The sequence below is a fragment of the Phoca vitulina genome, unplaced genomic scaffold (assembly GCF_004348235.1).
Source record: "Phoca vitulina isolate PV1807 unplaced genomic scaffold, GSC_HSeal_1.0 scaffold18, whole genome shotgun sequence".
NCBI lineage: Eukaryota > Metazoa > Chordata > Mammalia > Carnivora > Phocidae > Phoca > Phoca vitulina.
Genome location: NW_022589721.1, coordinates 16,068,159 through 16,085,313, shown reverse-complemented (window position 1 = coordinate 16,085,313; position 17,155 = coordinate 16,068,159). Strand labels below are relative to the sequence as shown.

At 38.6% G+C, this 17,155-nt stretch overlaps 1 protein-coding gene across 1 annotated transcript in view; it reads right to left on the bottom strand.

Annotated features, from left to right (window-relative positions):
- COL14A1 (collagen type XIV alpha 1 chain) overlaps positions 1 to 17,155 on the bottom strand; it is a 209,517-nt gene that overhangs the window by 69,817 nt on the left and 122,545 nt on the right. The window contains exons 32-34 of the mRNA XM_032415699.1: positions 16,049 to 16,191; positions 12,574 to 12,683; positions 9,060 to 9,218 (exon numbers count right to left, since the gene is read on the bottom strand). Coding sequence (XP_032271590.1) covers positions 9,060 to 9,218; positions 12,574 to 12,683; positions 16,049 to 16,191 — 412 coding nt within the window. The remainder of the gene's footprint in view (positions 1 to 9,059; positions 9,219 to 12,573; positions 12,684 to 16,048; positions 16,192 to 17,155) is intronic.

The following is a 17,155-nucleotide window of genomic DNA, read 5'->3' as shown; positions in this document are numbered from 1 at the left end:
CATTCTATTTAATTTCTATCAAGTGTTTCTTGAGAACTTGACCTGTTCATTTGAATTTATTAGATACTGTGGGGTAGAAGGAGGTAGTTGTAAACGAAGACCATGACCTGGTTTCTATTTTAAGATTTATACTCTGGCTAGAGGCAAAATGAAAATATTCAGAAGAGCAAGAAAATAATAGATGGCTACAAATAATCAAGTGTTAAGCATTAGAGGTTTAGAAAAGGTGAGATGGAGAAGGTAATATTGACATCCTTCAGGAATAGCTGCTCTTCATTGAATGCTACTAAGTGTCAGGGATTTTATATGCATTATTTCTAAAATAATAATAATAATATTAATACTAAGTGATTTGGGCCCAGAATTTCAAACACCTAGAATTGTTTCTCTTTCTTAAATTGGAGCCTATTCATTCATCCATCGAAGCATCCATCTATATACATCCATTTATCCCTACAAAATAATCCCTAGTTTGCTAATTATGGAGCCTTATAAATTCTGGAGTGTGCTATCATAAAAGTCTTTTCTGTGAAGCAGAAGTTGGTGTGTTTCTTAATCAGCATGAAATACAAAACATTAAGAGTTGACAACTCCTCGATATAATGTAAACATTCTTTTTTTTATAGTGAAAATATTTATATTTAGATCCAACAGCTGGACTCAGTTTAGTGATCCCAATTTTGTCAGCAACATTCAAAGCATCATAGTCAGGAGCCAAACATATGCCTTCTTCTCTCCACTGGGCTTGATCAAGGTACTAACCTTGGCCACGACAATGTCATAGAGCTCCTTCACAGCCTGTTTGATCTAGTACCTCCTGGCCTTGACATCTACAATGAAGACAAGTATGTTGTCTTCTATTTTCCTCATGGCTGACTTGGTGGTCAGAGGGAACTTGATGATGGCATAGTAGTCAAGCTTGTTTCTTCTAGGGGCGCTCTTTCAAGGATATTTGGGCTGCCTGCAGAAATGCAGCACCTTAGGCCCTCAGAAGGTAGGGGACATGTGAATCTTTTGTGGATGTTTGTGTGTGTGTGGGGGAGGGGACAACTTTCAGCACCAGTTTCTTGGCCTTCTAAGCTTTGGCTTTGGGAGGAGAAGGGGCTTCCTTCTTCACTTTTGGCACCATCCTCATGAAAGGGTTATAATGTAAACATTCTTAAAAGTCCCTTACCATAACTGAAAACAAGAGAGCCTTCCATAGCTTTTATATTCTCTCTTTCCAAACATCTATTCCATGGGTTCTCCAAAGGTAAGTTAAAACAAAAGTACTTTTAAAGATACATCAAGAAAAAGATGGCAGAGGAGTAGGGGACCCTATTCCAACCGGTTCCCAGAATTGAGCTGGATATCTCCCAGACCACTCTGAACACCCATGAAATCAGCCTGTGATGTAAGAATATAGATCTGGATCTCTACAAACGGAATATTGCAGGCGGTTGGTTTCAAGGTACAAAGTGGGAAGCCATGATTCCACGGGCAGATATTGGAGGATAAATGGCAGGGGGAGGGAGCCAAGCCCTTGGGATCCTACACCGCCGATGAGCGATAGCCTCCTGCACTGGGGATGGGGCACAGACTTGCAGACTGGTACCAGGGGGAAAGGACTTTAGGGCAGTCCCCCTGACGGAAACCCAGAGCGGTGGGGCCGTGCGTGCACTCTGGGGGCGGCTGGCGGTTTTAGAAGCACAAAGGGCAGAGACGTGCCCTGACCTGGAGGTGAGGACTGGGAGCGCTGCTGAGGGGCGCACAACACAGGACGCTGCAGTTTATAGCAGCACAGACAGAAACAGAGATAGTATGACCTGGAGAGCTCACTGAAGAACAGACTGCAATCTCTCTGCTCTGAGGCAGAGGGTTGGAAACGGTCTCTTCTGCTCTGACTCGCGGAAGAGACTCAGAAAGCTGCCAGGGAAAGCCACCAGGGAACAAAAGCCCCAAAAAGCCGGTTTCCACTGAGCCCATCCCCTGCCAGAGGGGGCAGGGCAACTCTGCCCAAACAGGGTTGCCTGAATAACAGCGCGGCAGGCCCCTCCCACAGAAAACAGGCTGGGAAAAGAAGAGGCCAGTAACCCTAAGGTCCCTATAAAACAGGTGCATCTTGCTTGGGTTGTGGTCAATAATTTGGACTCTATACTTTCTCTCAGCCAACCCTCAACAGAATGACTAGGAGGAGGAACCCCCAAAATAGGAAAGATTCAAAGACTGTGATTTATGCCACAGATTTACAAATGGATTCAGATATACCAAGATGTCGGAGATGGAATTCAGGGTAGCAATTGTGAAGACAATAGCTAGAATGGAGAAATCAATTAATGGCAATATAGAGTCTCTAAGGGCAGAAATGAAAGCTGAACTGGCAGAACTTAAAAATGCTATCAATGAGATCCAATCTAATCAGATAATCTAACAGCTAGGGTAAGCGAGGCAGAATAACGAATTAGTGATCTAGAAGACCAATTAATAGATAAGAAGAGAAAAGAGGAGGCCAGGAGAAACAACTCAAAATCCATGAAAATAGAATCAGAGAAGTAAGTGACACCATGAAATGTTCCAATGTCAGAATTTTTGGGATCCCTGAGGGGTGGAGAGAGAGGACTAGAAGATATATTGAGCAAACTGTAGCTGAGAACTTCCTTAATCTGGGGAATGAAACAAATATTCGTGTTCTAGAGGCAGAGAGGACCCCTCCCAAGATCAAGGAAAACGGGCCAACACCCCGGCATATAATAGTAAAACTCACAAATCTTAGAACCAAGGAAACCATCTTAAGGGCTGTTAGGGGGAAGAGATTCCTTACGTACAGAGGGAGGAACATCAGAATAACGCCAGACCTATCCACAGAGACCTGGCAAGCCAGAAAGGCCTGGCAAGCACATTCAGGGTACTAAATGAGAAGAACATGCAGCCAAGAATACTTTACCCAGCAAGGCTGTCATTTAAAATGGATGGAGAGATGCAGAGCTTCCAAGACAGGCAGAAACTGAAAGAATATGTGACCACTAAGCCGGCCCTGCAAGAAATATTAAGGGGGGGGTTCTATAAAAGGAGAAAGACTCCAAGAGTGATATAGAACAGAAATTTACAGGGACAATCTATAAAAACAAGGTCTTCACAGGCAACATGATGACAATTAATTCATATCTTTCAATAATCACTCTCAATGTGAACGGCCTAAATGCTCCCATAAAACGGCACAGGGTTGCAGATTGGATAAAAAGACAGGACCTATCCATATGCTGTCTACAAGAGACTCATTTTGAACCTAAAGATACATCCAGACTGAAAGTGAAGGGATGGAGATCCATCTTCCATGCCAACAGACCTCAAAAGAAAGCTGGGGTAGCAATTCTTTTATTAGACAAATTAGATTTTAAACTAAAGACTGTAGTTAGAGACACAGAAGGGCACTATATCATTCTTAAAGGGTCTATGCAACAAGAAGATCTAACAATTGTAAATACCTACGTCTCCAACATGGGAGCAGTCATCTACATAAGCCAACTGTTAACCAAAATAAAAAGTCATATTGACAACAATACGTTAATTGTAGGAGAGCTCAATACTCCACTCTCAGCAATAGACAGATCATCTAAGCAGAAAATCAACAAAGACACAAGAGCTTTGAATGACACACTGGACCAGATGGACCTCATAGATATATACAGAACATTCTACCCTAAAACAACAGAATACTTACTCTTATCAAGCGCACATGGAACTTTCTCCAGAATAGACCACATACTGAGTCACAACTCAGGTCTCAGCCGATACCAAAAGATTGAGATTATTCCCTGCATATTCTCAGACCATAATGCTTTAAAACTGGAACTCAATCACAAGAAAAAATTTGGCAGAAATTCAAACACTTGGAAGCTAAAGACCACTCTGCTCAAGAATGTTTTGGTGAACCAGGAAGTCAAAGAACTTAAACAATTCATGGAAACCAATGAGAATGAAAACACATCGGTCCAAAACCTATGGGATACTGCAAAGGCAGTCCTAAGGGGGAAATACATAGCCATCCAAACCTCACTCAAAAAAATAGAAAAATCCTGAATTCACCAACTAACTTTATACCTTAAAGAACTAGAGAAAAAGCAACAAACAATGCCTAAGCCACCCATTAGAAGAGAAATAATTAAGATTAGAGCAGAGATCAATGAATTAGAAACCAGAAACACGGTAGATCAGATCAACGAAACGAGAAGCTGCTTCTTTGAAAGAATTAAAAAGATCGATAAACCACTGGCCAGACTTACCCAAAAGAAAAGAGAAAGGACTCAAATTAATAAAATTATGAAACAGACCTGGACCTCTGAAACAAATAATACATTATATGTCAAAAAAAAAAAAAAGAAGATAGCAGGAGGGGAAGAATGAAGGGGGGGAAAGCAGAGGGGGAGACGAACCATGAGAGACTATGGACTCTGAAAAACAAACTGAGGGTTCTAGAGGGGAGAGGGGTGGGGGGATGGGTTAGCCTGGTGACGGGTATTAAAGAGGGCACGTTCTGCACGGAGCACTGGGTGTTATACGCAAACAATGAATCATGGAACACTACATCAAAAGCTAATGTTGTAATGTATGGTGATTAACATAACATAATAAAAAATAAATAAATAAATAAAATTATGAATGAAAGGGGAGAGATCACAACTAACACCAAGGAAATAGAAACAATTATTAGAAATTATTATCAACAACTATATGCCAATAAATTGAGCAACTTGGATGAAATGGATGCCTTCCTGGAAACCTATAAACTCCCAAGACTGAAACAGAAAGAAATTGCCAACCTGAATAGGCCAATAACCAGTAACGAGATTGAAGAAGTGATCAAAATCCTCCCAAAAAACAAGAGTCCAGGGCCTGATGGATTCCCTGGGGAATTCTACCAAACATTCAACGAAGAAATAATACCTATTCTCCTGAAGCTGTTTCAAAAGATAGAAACAGAAGGAAAGCTTCCAGACTCATTCTATGAGGCCAGCATTACCTTAATCCCCAAACCAGGCAAAGATCCCATCAAAAAGGAGAATTTCAGACCGATATCCCTGATGAATATGGATTCCAAAATTCTCAACAAAATCCTAGCTAATAGGATCCAACAATACATTAAAAGGATCATCCACCATGACCAAGTGGGATTTATCCCCGGGATGCAAGGGTGGTTCAACATTCGCAAATCAATCAATGTGATAGAACACATTAATAAGAGGAGGGAGAAGAACCATATGGTCCTCTCAATTGATGCAGAAAAAGCATTTAACAAAATACAGCATCCTTTCCTGATTAAAACTCTTCAGAGTATAGGGATAGAGGGAACATTCCTCAAGTTCATAAAGTCCATCTATGAAAAACCCACAGTGAATATCATCCTCAATGGGGAAAAGCTGAGAGCCTTTCCCTTAAGATCAGGAACACGACAAGGATGCCCACTCTCACCACTATTGTTCAGCATAGTACTAGAAGTCCTAGCAACAGCAATCAGACAACAAAAAGAAATAAAAGGTATTTAAATTGGCAAAGAAGAAGTCAAACTCTCTCTCTTCGCAGATGACATGATACTTTATGTGGAAAATCCAATACTCCACCCCCAAATTACTAGAACTCATACAGCAATTCAGTAATGTGGCAGGATACAAAATCAATGCGCAGAAATCAGTTGCTTTCTTATACACTAACAATGCAACTGTAGAAAGAAATTAGAGAAACGATTCCATTTACAATAGCACCAAAAACCATAAGATACCTCGGAATAAACCTAACCAAAGAGGTAAAGGATCGATACTCTAGGAACTACAGAACACTCATGAAAGAAATTGAAGAAGACACAAAAAGATGGGAAAACATTCCATGCTCATGGATCAGAAGAATAAACATTGTTAGAATGTCTATGCTACCCAGAACAATCTATACCTTCAGTGCCATCCCGATCAAAATTCCAATGACATTTTTCAAAGTGCTGGAACAAACAATCCTAAAATTTGTATGGAATCAGAAAAGACCCGAAATCGCCAAGGAAATTTTGAAAAAGAAAAACAAAGCTGGGGGCATCACGTTGCCAATTTCAAGCTATATTACAAAGCAGTGATCACCAAGCCAGCATGGTACTGGCACAAAAACAGACATATAGACCAATGGAACAGAATAGAGAGCCCAAATATGGACCCTCAACTTTATGGTCAAATAATCTTCGACAAAGCAGGAAAAAATATGCAATGGAAAAAAGACAGTCTCTTCAATAAATGGTGCTGGGAAAATTGGACAGCTATATACAGAAGAATGAAACTCCACCATTCTCTAACACCACACACAAAGATAAACTCAAAATGGATGAAAGACCTCAATGTGAGACAGAAATCCATCAAAATCTTAGCTGAGAACATAGGCAGTAACCTCTTTGACAATCGGCCACAGCAACTTCTTTCAAGATACATCTCCAAAGGCTAGTGAAACAAAAGCAAAAATGAACTTTTGGGACTTCATCAAGATAAAAACTCCTGGGGGCACCTTGGTGGCTCAGTCGTTAAAGCATCTGCCTTCAGCTCAGGTCATGATCCCAGGGTCCTGGGATCGAGCCCCGCATCGGGCTCCCTGCTCAGCGGGAAGCCTGCTTCTCCCTCTCCCACTCCCCCTGCTTGTGTTCCCTCTCTCGCTGTCTCTGTCAAATGAATAAATAAAATCTTAAAAAAAAAAAAGATAAAAACTTCTGCACAGCAAAGGAAACAGTCAATAAAACAAAGAGGCAACCCACAGAATGGGAGAAGATATTTGCAAATGACACTACAGATAAAGGGCTGGTATCAAAGATCTATAAAGAACTTCTCAAACTCAACACCCAAAAAACAAATAATCAAGTCAAAAAATGGGCAGAAGACATGAACAGACACTTCTCCAAAGAAGACATACAAATGGCTAACAGACACATGAAAAAATGTTCATCATCATTAGCCATCAGGGAAATTCAAATCAAAACCACAATGAGATACCACCTTACACCAGTTAGAATGGCAAAAATTGACAGGGCAAGAAACAACAAATGTTGGTGAGGTTGTGGAGAAAGGGGAACCCTCTTACACTGTTGGTGGGAATGCAAGTTGGTATAGCCACTTTGGAAAACAGTGTGGAGGTGCCTCAAACAATTAAAAACAGAGCTACCCTATGACCCAGCAATTGCACTCCTGGGTATTTACCTCAAAGACACAGATGTAGTGAAAAGAAGGGCCATATGCACCCCAATGTTCATAGCAGCAATGTCCGCAATAGCCAAACTGTGGAAAGAGCCGAGATGCCCTTCAACAGATGAATGGATAAAGAAGATGTGGTCCATATATACAATGGAATATTACTCAGCCATCAGAAAGGATGAATACCCAACATGTACATCAACATGGATGGGACTGGTGGAGATTATGCTAAGTGAAATAAGTCAAGTAGAGAAAGTCAATTATCATATGGTTTCACTTATTTGTGGAACATAAGGAAGAGCATGGAGGACACTAGGAGAAGGAAGGGAAAAATGAAGGGGTGGAAATCAGAGGGAGAGACAAACCATGAGAGACTATGGACTCCAGGAAACAAAGTGAGGGTTTTTTGGGGGGGATGGGTTAGCCCAGTGATGGGTATTAAAGAGGGCACGTACTACATGGAGCACTGGGTGTTATACGAAAACAATGAATCGTGGATCACTACATCAAAAACCAATGATGCATTGCATGGTGAATAACATAACATAATAAAATTAAATTAAAAAAAATAAAGATGCATCAAAGCTAAGTGTTAACCTACCACACATCTATCAAAGTCTGAAAGCATTAATGCTCCCCTATGTACACAAGGATTTCCCTTGTATTGTACCACAAAGAGAAATGCCACTAAATAGTGAAATGTCCCAAAGTAAATCACTTTACCACTCTGGGACTGTTTGCAGGTATATAAAGTGAATGGGTCATACTAGATGTGGAATTAGAACCGTGCTCCTTGAAGTTCCCTTAGGGACCTTTGGAGGATGGAGTAACCTGCTACTCCATGTCCTCTCTCCCATTCAATTAGCATGGGTCTGTTTCAATCTTATTTATTTGTTTGACATACTAGAAGATTTCATTTGTACAAAGTGATCTTCAACTTAAAAAGACTCAGAACCATCAGGGCATTCTCCAGTTCCATATAGCTGGCTAGTGTTACAGATCTAGAAAGCACAAGACAGTAATAGTGACTCATAATTAACCTGATGATTCTGTTACATAGAAATGTTCATTAAAATAGTTGGAATTATTTACAAAAATAAAATGCCCTCCAGGCTAATTGGTTCTAATTATGAAATGACTCAAATTAGAGAACATTGCTAATTAGCTGTGAACACATGGTGTTAAAACAAAAGCTTGTGTACACTATTCTTTTTTTGTGGGTAGTGAGAGAAAAGAATGTGATTTCTTTGCCAATTGGAAGTCTCCTTGTCTTAAATTCTGTTATATGATGAAAAATATATTATCTTAGAATGATTTGTTACTTAAATAACCTATGATTAAAGGGTAAACTTCATATTAGCAATAACAAAAATCTAGTTTAATAATGCCCAAATCTAACCCAACTGAGAAACTTAAATAAATTTCCTGTGTGTACTATGTATAATAGTCACATATTTTGCATGAATTTATATTTGCTTAGAGTTCTGATTTACAGTTTTGATTCTCATTAGCAAACCTTTTATTCCACAAGTCATTTGATAAGTATTTTACTATTTGCATTTTTAAATGCCTTTAGAAAATAAACTAGTCTAATTCTCAGAGCATTCTTATTATAATATAGCAGAAGTATACTGCCAAGAACTTTGAATGTTTTATTTCATTTAAAGAGGCTGTTATTCTTCCATTTATCCAGCCAGCCAGCCAGCCAGCCAGCCAGGCTGCCAGCCAGCCAGCCAGCCATCCATCCATCCAGCCATCATCCAATCATCCACCCATCTATCCATTCATTCTCTTACCAAATTTTTCCCCTGGAAAACCCTTTTTTTTCTATAATAACAACACAGCTCCACTTGTTTATCCACTTACTGGTGCAGAGTTTCCATTTGGTCCCCTTGATCTGACCATTCTCCCCAGGACTTCAACACCATCCGACGTGATATTAGCTGAGGCGTTTATTGCCTTCTCAGCCACATGCTTGCAGTCAATAACCACTTGGACCAAAGTCTTGCTGACAACAATGTGTATCTGGGTAAAAGTAAAGATGTTTTAGGAGGTAGGAAGCAGGAAGAAATATCAATCAAACTTATGTAATTGCATGACTCGTCACTAAAAAGCAGGCAAGAGAAGGAATTCTATCACTATGCATTTTGCTAGAAGTGAGAGGTTCTACATTTACCACCACCATGATTGTCCCACATTCAGGTAGCACTTCTGTTTTTATTTACTTTGAAATTACTTTTTAATAACTTTGAAAGGAATCACGATCTAGCATTCATCTAAAGCAGCAACATCCTGAAGTGACAGGATTAGTGTGGCCTTTTCTGAATGCACATTAAAATGAACACAAAAATATTAAAACAAAAAATGCTAAGTGATTTACCAGCAAAAGTTATCTATGGTACTACCAGTTGTCGGCAAACCACATTTTGATAATATTTATTTAAGTTAAGATGAAGACAGGAGATCTAGAATCTGAAAGGGAAGGAGGAATGCTTTCTGGGGACTCCAGGACCAAAAGAAATAAAGCTCTTCGGCTTAATGTGTGGTACAGTTTTCTCAAAGTGAAATTTCTAGAATCTGCATGTCTATGGTAATATATTCAGGAGTCTACACATTCTTTGTGAGGATTTGTAAAAATGTGTGTTATTCTGGAGGTGAGAGTCAAAGGTAAGCATATTTTAAATGAACCACATTGTAAGCAAGTTCTGCCATGAAATTTCAGTGCTTATAAGTGCGTTTCAATTTATGATGGTGTTTGCCTCGTGGGTATTTCTTTTTTGTGGAAGGCTACTTTTTTCGGGAGCTCAAAGAGTGGAATTAATAGGCAAATAATGATTTTACATTAAGTGAAAGCCAAAAAAAGGTATAAATAGCTACACAAGGGAAGGTATGTTAGTTCAAAGAAAAAAGGTACTAGGCAATAGTTACAGGAGTTATAGCAGCTAGTAATGTATTTGCATTGTGAGCAGAGGTCAATATCAGTGAAACATCATCTTTCATATTAAAATAATATTACTTTTAACTTTATTGGTTTTTTTTAAGATTTATTTATTTTAGAGAGAGAGAGAAAGAGTGCATGAGCAGGGGGAGGGGCAAAGAGAGAGAGAGTGGGGTAGCAGACTCCCCGCTGAGCAGGGAGCCTGACAGGAGGCTGGATTTCAGAACCCTGAGATCATGACCCGAGCTGAAACCAAGAGTCAGACACTTAACCAACTGAGCCACCCAGGTGTCCCATTAACATTATTGGTTTTATTCGATCTTTATTTTTGTTTCATAGTTGCATAGGAACTGAAAGCATAAGGATGTATATCAATTTTCATTTAATGTTTTATGTTAAATCATGATAAAAATAATTTAAGTCAACAGTAGAGGCTCTTGAGAATTCTTTTTCCTTCGAAGAGGAGTTAAGCCATTATTCAACTGGAGAAACACTGCTGGAGTAAATCCCCCACATTACTTCCTTCCTACTAACATCTCTCTTATGATCATTTAGAAGGATCTAATTTGACTCATATGTTTTTGAAACTTGGAATACTTTTCATTATTACAAATTACAGAAATTTTCATGCTGGGTGCTAGACAACCTTGTATATAATATTCATGCTTCAAGAACCATTTACTTGTGGGGAGATATTCAAGTTTTTTTTTTAAACAACTTTTGCTTTACAACAAGAGACATTGAAAACTTTTCAAAAATATTTTGCTTATTTAATTGCATTTAAGGATCTGTTTATATAATTATCAACTTTTTGAAAGACCTTGGGGTCACACTTCATATTCAAAGTGTAGAAATTAAAGCCAACTGAAAAACAAGAAACTAAGGTAATGTATTCAATTAAATACAATTCTATGAGCAAATCAAATTTGATCTCTACATATTGAATTTGCATCAAGATTTTCAATTAGTATATCTATTAATGGAGTAGTTTACTACATGGTAAGCCTTTTCTTTTTGGTTAGTCTGGCTGTTTGGCTTTATTAACAGTACTGAAAAGAGTAGAGGAAGGCTTTTTTTTTAATAACTTTAAAAAACTGGAAGGTTTTTATAAATTTAAAACTGGATTTTTAATGACTCTTACTTATAAGGTCTTTAAGATCTTCCAGTAAGGTGAGTAAAGCTTAACATGCACCTAAGACTCATAAATGATTCTTTGGAATGATAATTACACATTTATGTTATGATAGCAATGTGTTTTTAACACTTATGAAATCTTACATCTCCCTTATAATTTTTCTTGACTACTTTGCAATAGACTCTGCTTAACCAAGAAAGAATTGTTTCAAGACAAGAGGAACTTGGTGAGTAAATGACAATATCTCCACAAAGAGATGCTAATGGGATTATTTTGAACCATGAACTAATAAATCTCTACGTGCATCTCATGGTTTTAAGATATTATACTTCTGGTTGTACAGTCCTACTAAACAACAACAACAAAATTTTTGTATGTAACTTTTCTTGTGCAAAAAAGATTAAGGATCTTGGTATATAGTTGTTCTTATGCAGAGAGGGTATTCAAGACCCCAGAAAGTAGCAACCATGTGTAAAATAGATGGACTTGACCATGTTCTAGGTCAGGAGACAGAAGCCAAGATGAAGACTGCACTGCAGCATCCCTTCCTTCACTCAACACACAGAAGGGAGGATCAAGAGGCAAGGTTATTTGCAGCACCACTTATAAATGTTCTGCTGTACATGCAGCGCTGGCAAGCTGCATTACTTAACAGCCCAGAGATCAGTGGGATCATTTGCTAAACACAAAGGAAACCATACATGTTGGAAGGAAGCATGGCTACTCTAGTGCTCACCAAAACTGTTTCAGAGATATGAAGTCATAAGGAACAGAGTTCTATCACAAATACCAGGTAAAAATAAAAACTATAGTCAGGCTTTACAAAATCCCTCCTCAGAATAATTTTTATAATGGTAGTGATGGGTTGTCTGTATATATATAAATATATCAGTACAAACTATCTTCTACAAACTAACATGAATTGGTTGATTGTGCTTTCATCTTCACTGGTGGCTGGGTAGACCAGCAATCCTTTCCACATCACACATAATACGGCGAATTAACAACTGTCCTCCTAGTAATGTAGTATCCTCTATTACACTGTTACTCAAAGTGTCAACCTGGACCACTTCTATCAACATCTCTTGGGGTACCTGGTAAAAATGCACACTTTGTGGTTGCATCTTAGAACTACCAAGTTGGAAGAAGCTTACTCCAATTGAAATATGAAATCCAAAGCACTATGGGATTTATTTTACACTTCTCTGTTGCTTGGCCCACAACAAATAGAATAAAGAATGTATATCTCTGTTGCTTTGCACAAAGCAAATAGAATAAGGAGTATATGTATATAAGCCATTACTCACCTTGTGAAAGCTACCATGGAAAATTTTCCTAATTTCAGGTCCTTCAAAAGTAACAGTTTGAAAATCCCCACTGTAGTCATAGTTGAAATATGTTAAGGTTTTACCACCATCTAATCAAAGAAAAATAAAAACAGTTTAGAAAGTATTATAATGGGTAAATAATTTTCATAAAATTCAAGTCAAGGCAGAGGCTGTGTTTAGAACAAAATGATAAGTAAGGAAGGAAATGATCTATAGTCCTTGGGTTGCCCCAGGCTTTCAGTTGGCCAATTAACTGACTTAATCATGTGGTGATGATAGTGAAGTAAGGACCCCTACATATATTCTTCCTCTGGACTTACTTGCCTATACTCTCATCCCCAATACCCTCCCAGGAGATGGTTGTCTAAAGCTGGGAGTAGAAGCAGAAAAAAAAAGGGAGAATAAAGTTAATCCTATTTTAAGACCTAGAGACCAAACCCTTTGCTTTATTAACCCCTGGAGCAACCAACTTTTCCAGGACATGCAACTTATACCACCCCCAAAGTGATATCCCAATATGACTTTTATTATGAACAAACTAAATCCACAAACTAAATCTTCCTAATCTTCAGGACAAGGAATTACAAAAAAGAAAAAAAAGAATATTTTTTCACTAATTAATTCCTAGGTTACAATTTAATTATTCACTGTGATTTCAAAGGGAATAAAGTAGTCTTTTTTTAAAAGATTTTATTTATTCATTTTAGAGAGAGAGAGCGTGCAAGAGTGTGACAGTGTGGGGGTGGGAGGGGCAGAGGGAGAGACAGAGAAGCAGACTTCCTGCTGAGCATGGAGCCTGATGTGGGGCTCCATTCCAGAACCCAAGATCATGACCTAAGCCAAAAACCAAGAGTCAGACACTTAACCAACTGAGTCACCCAGGTGCCTGGGAATAAGCTAGTCTTAATCATTTTGAGAGATTTCTTTGTTTTCAAGTCCCATGTGAATATGGAGTTAATTATTTATACCCTTTTAATCTACAGCTTTCCCTTAGTTTCAGTATGGATGCAAAATGCTTTCACAATATCATATTTAGTTGTTGATTCATTTCCATATACTGAAAAGTCCTTTTACAAATACTAGTTGGAGGGTGCCTGGGTGGCTCAGATGGTTAAGCATCTGCCTTCGGCTTGGGTTATGATCCCAGGGTCCTGGGATGGAGTCCCGCATCAGGCTCCCTGCTCGGCAGCGGGCCTGCTTCTTCCTCTCCCTCTGCTGCTCTCCCTGCTTGTGCTCTTTCGCTCTGTCAAATAAATAAATAAAATCTTAAAAAAAAAAAAATACTAGTTGGAGATAAGCTTAAATGTTAAATACATTCCTTATCCAAATATGTGAGTTAGCACCTAACAATAGCCACCACATTTTGGTTCCTAGCTTGATTGGAATCCTAAACAAAAAAGGTATTTAGAAAACTCAGTGACATTAACTGAAAACTTGACGATCCTCTTAAATGATTATCATGTGTGACATCCAAGAGCATGTGATCGAGAAGCTTCCTTCACTGGTTCCCCTCATCTTTCCAACCTCCAAACAATGGACTGTCCCAGTCTTCAGACCTATTCTCTTTCCAGACACATATACAATTGCAAATGTATATCCCCATCCCAGAATTCTTCCCAAAATATGCTGCTGCAAATCTGGCATTTTTTCTGGGATATGAACTAGGCATTGTGATATTGCAATTTATAAGAAATATATATTTGGTCATTCAAATATATATGAAAAATACAATTTGGTCTTGGTCCCTGGTTCCTGGCTCACAGCTCCTAAAACACTTGGAATTTTCTGTGATAAGAGCTATAAAGATGTTTTTGTTATGTTAATAAGGTGACTTTTAGAAAGCCCTTAGGTAACCTAAGTGTGGAGGGCTCGTTGCCAAGGGAACCAACCCTGTGATTAGAGGGTTGGAACTTTTTTTTTATGTTATGTTAATCACCGTACATTACATCATTAGTTTTTGATGTAGTGCTCCATGATTCATTGCTTGCGTATAACACCCAGTGCTCCATTCAGTACGTGCCCTCTTTAATACCCATCACCAGGCTGGAACTTTCATTCCCAGTTCTTTCCCGGACTTCGAGGGAGTGGAGAGTAGCTAGAGATGGAGTTCAGTTGCCAATGGCCAATAATTTAATGAATCATGCCTATTTAACGAAGCCTCAATAAAAATACAAAGGATGGGGTTCAGAGAGCTTTTGGGTTGCTGAATACTTGGGGACTAGGGAGGGTGGCTTGCCTGGAGAGGGATGGACCCTCTGTGCCTCTTCCCACATATTCTGCCTTAAGCATCTCTTCCAGCTGGCTGCTCCTGAGTTATATCCTTTTATAATAAAGCAGTAATCTAGCAAACAAAATGTTTCTCTAAGTTCTGTGAGCCATTCTAGCAAATTAATCAAGCCCAAGAAGAGCTCAGAGGAATCTCTGATTGATTAATTGATTGACTGATTTTTTTTTTTTTGGAACCTCTGATTTATAACCAGTCAATCAGAAACACAGGTAACAGCCTGGCTTGCAACTGGAGTCTGAAAGGGGCGGTGGGAGGGCACAGTCTTATGGGACTGAACCCTTAACCTATGGGATTTGATGTTATCTCTGGGTAGAAGTATTAGAACTGAGTTGAATTCTCAGCATCCTGCTGGTATCTGAGAACTGCTTGGTATTGTGTGTAAAACTCTCCACCCTCCTGATACCCCCCAACACACACATTGGAATTGGGCCAAGGAACCCAAAAGAAAAATCTTATACTTATCATATCCATGTGCAAAAATGATTCTTGTTCCTCCCCTCCCAGTAACCCTCCGACTCCTCCCACCATCAACTTAGCTCTTCCTGCAATTTTTACTACCCCAGTAATTGTATCTTTCTGCCTTGCCCACTGCTGAATCCCAGAGCCTAGTGCTGGCACATAGTAGAAACTCAGTGAATACATGCTGAATGAATGAGTGGATGAATGAATGAAACAACTGTTACATAATTTATTGCTAGTATTTACTCATGGCTTAAGATAAATGAGTTATTCTACAATATACAGTTGACCCTTGAACAATGTGGGGGTTAAGGGCACCAACACCTCAAGTAGTTGAAAATCCACATGTAACTTGACTCCCAAAATCTTAACTACTAATAACCTGTTGCTGACCAGAAGCCTTACTTATAACATAAACAGTTGATCAACATATATTCTGTATATTATATGTATTATGTATTTTATATATATTATATTCCTACAATAAAGTAGGCTAGAGAAAATAAAATGCTATTAAGAAAATTATAAGGAAAATACATTTACAGTATTGTACCACATTTATCAAAAAAAAAATATCCTTGTAGAAATGGACTCATGCATTTCAAACCCATGTTGTTCAAGGGTCTAGCATACACAAAACAGGCAAGATGGCATGCCATATACATTACTCATACATGTGTGTGCAAACATATAAATGAATATACTTACTATCTAAAATGACTCCAACCAATGGGTCAGAATTTTTATTTAAAATCTCCCAAAGAGCAAATGGCTCCTCTGGAGTGTCAGGAAGAATCCGGAATAGAAAACTCATTGTGTAGTCAGAGGGCAATCCTTCTGGATGCAAATATCTGAAAAATGGAAAGAAAATAGTATTTCATTGCATCCCTTTCAAAAAGTTACTTATCTAATTATGAAAGCAAATGCACTTTAATTATAAAGATTTGGAAAAACAGAAAAAAAAATAACAGAGGACTATTAATCCCATCCAGAGATGACCACTGTTTTGAGGTGGTACATTTCCCTCCAGTTTTTAAAGAATGCTGCCCCTTTTCCTAGCACCATTTACTACACAGTTTATATTTCCTTAAATATTTTTTAAAAGTATGGTATTTAATGTCTGCACAATCTTTTATTGTCTGGCTATTCCATAATTTGTCTAACTGGTCACTTCTTCTCAAACACTTAAGTCATTTCAAAAGTTTTGGTATTACAAATAATGTTTATCTACAGTCTTTTTATAAAACTTAAGACACTGTCACTTTCTACTATAGGTTGTAGTTAGCTGCATTCCTGTCCATGCTTCGTGCTGGGATGCACCAGCTAGATCTACCTTCAAGAGTTAAGAATATATTACTACTGCTACTGGGAGTGATGTCTGTAGACAGCTCTCAAATACCAACTCTCATCAGAGACTGCTCAGCAGAAAGAAGGGCTCTCCCAAGGTCATGCCAACTTTTTTTATGGCACTTGTTTTCAATGACTGGTCTTTGAGGGCATATGAAGACCAGAGCCTCTCATTCAAATGGAGGCAGCTTCATTTTCAGAACTCCTGTATGTGGGCCACCTGAGACTTTCAGTGAGATTATTTCACGGCTTGACTTTTCTCCTTCGTCTCATCTCACCTCCTTCTATTCCCTTCCATGAGAGCACATCCACATCAGCTTCCTCGAACACTCATCTCCACCTCTGGATCTGCCTCTGAGGAACCGAGCCTCCTATACCATTTTATCTCTCTCTAACAATTAAGTGGAGCACTTATATACTTTTAAATTTTTCCCCAAAGCAACAAATATAGCCCTTTACATATATAGG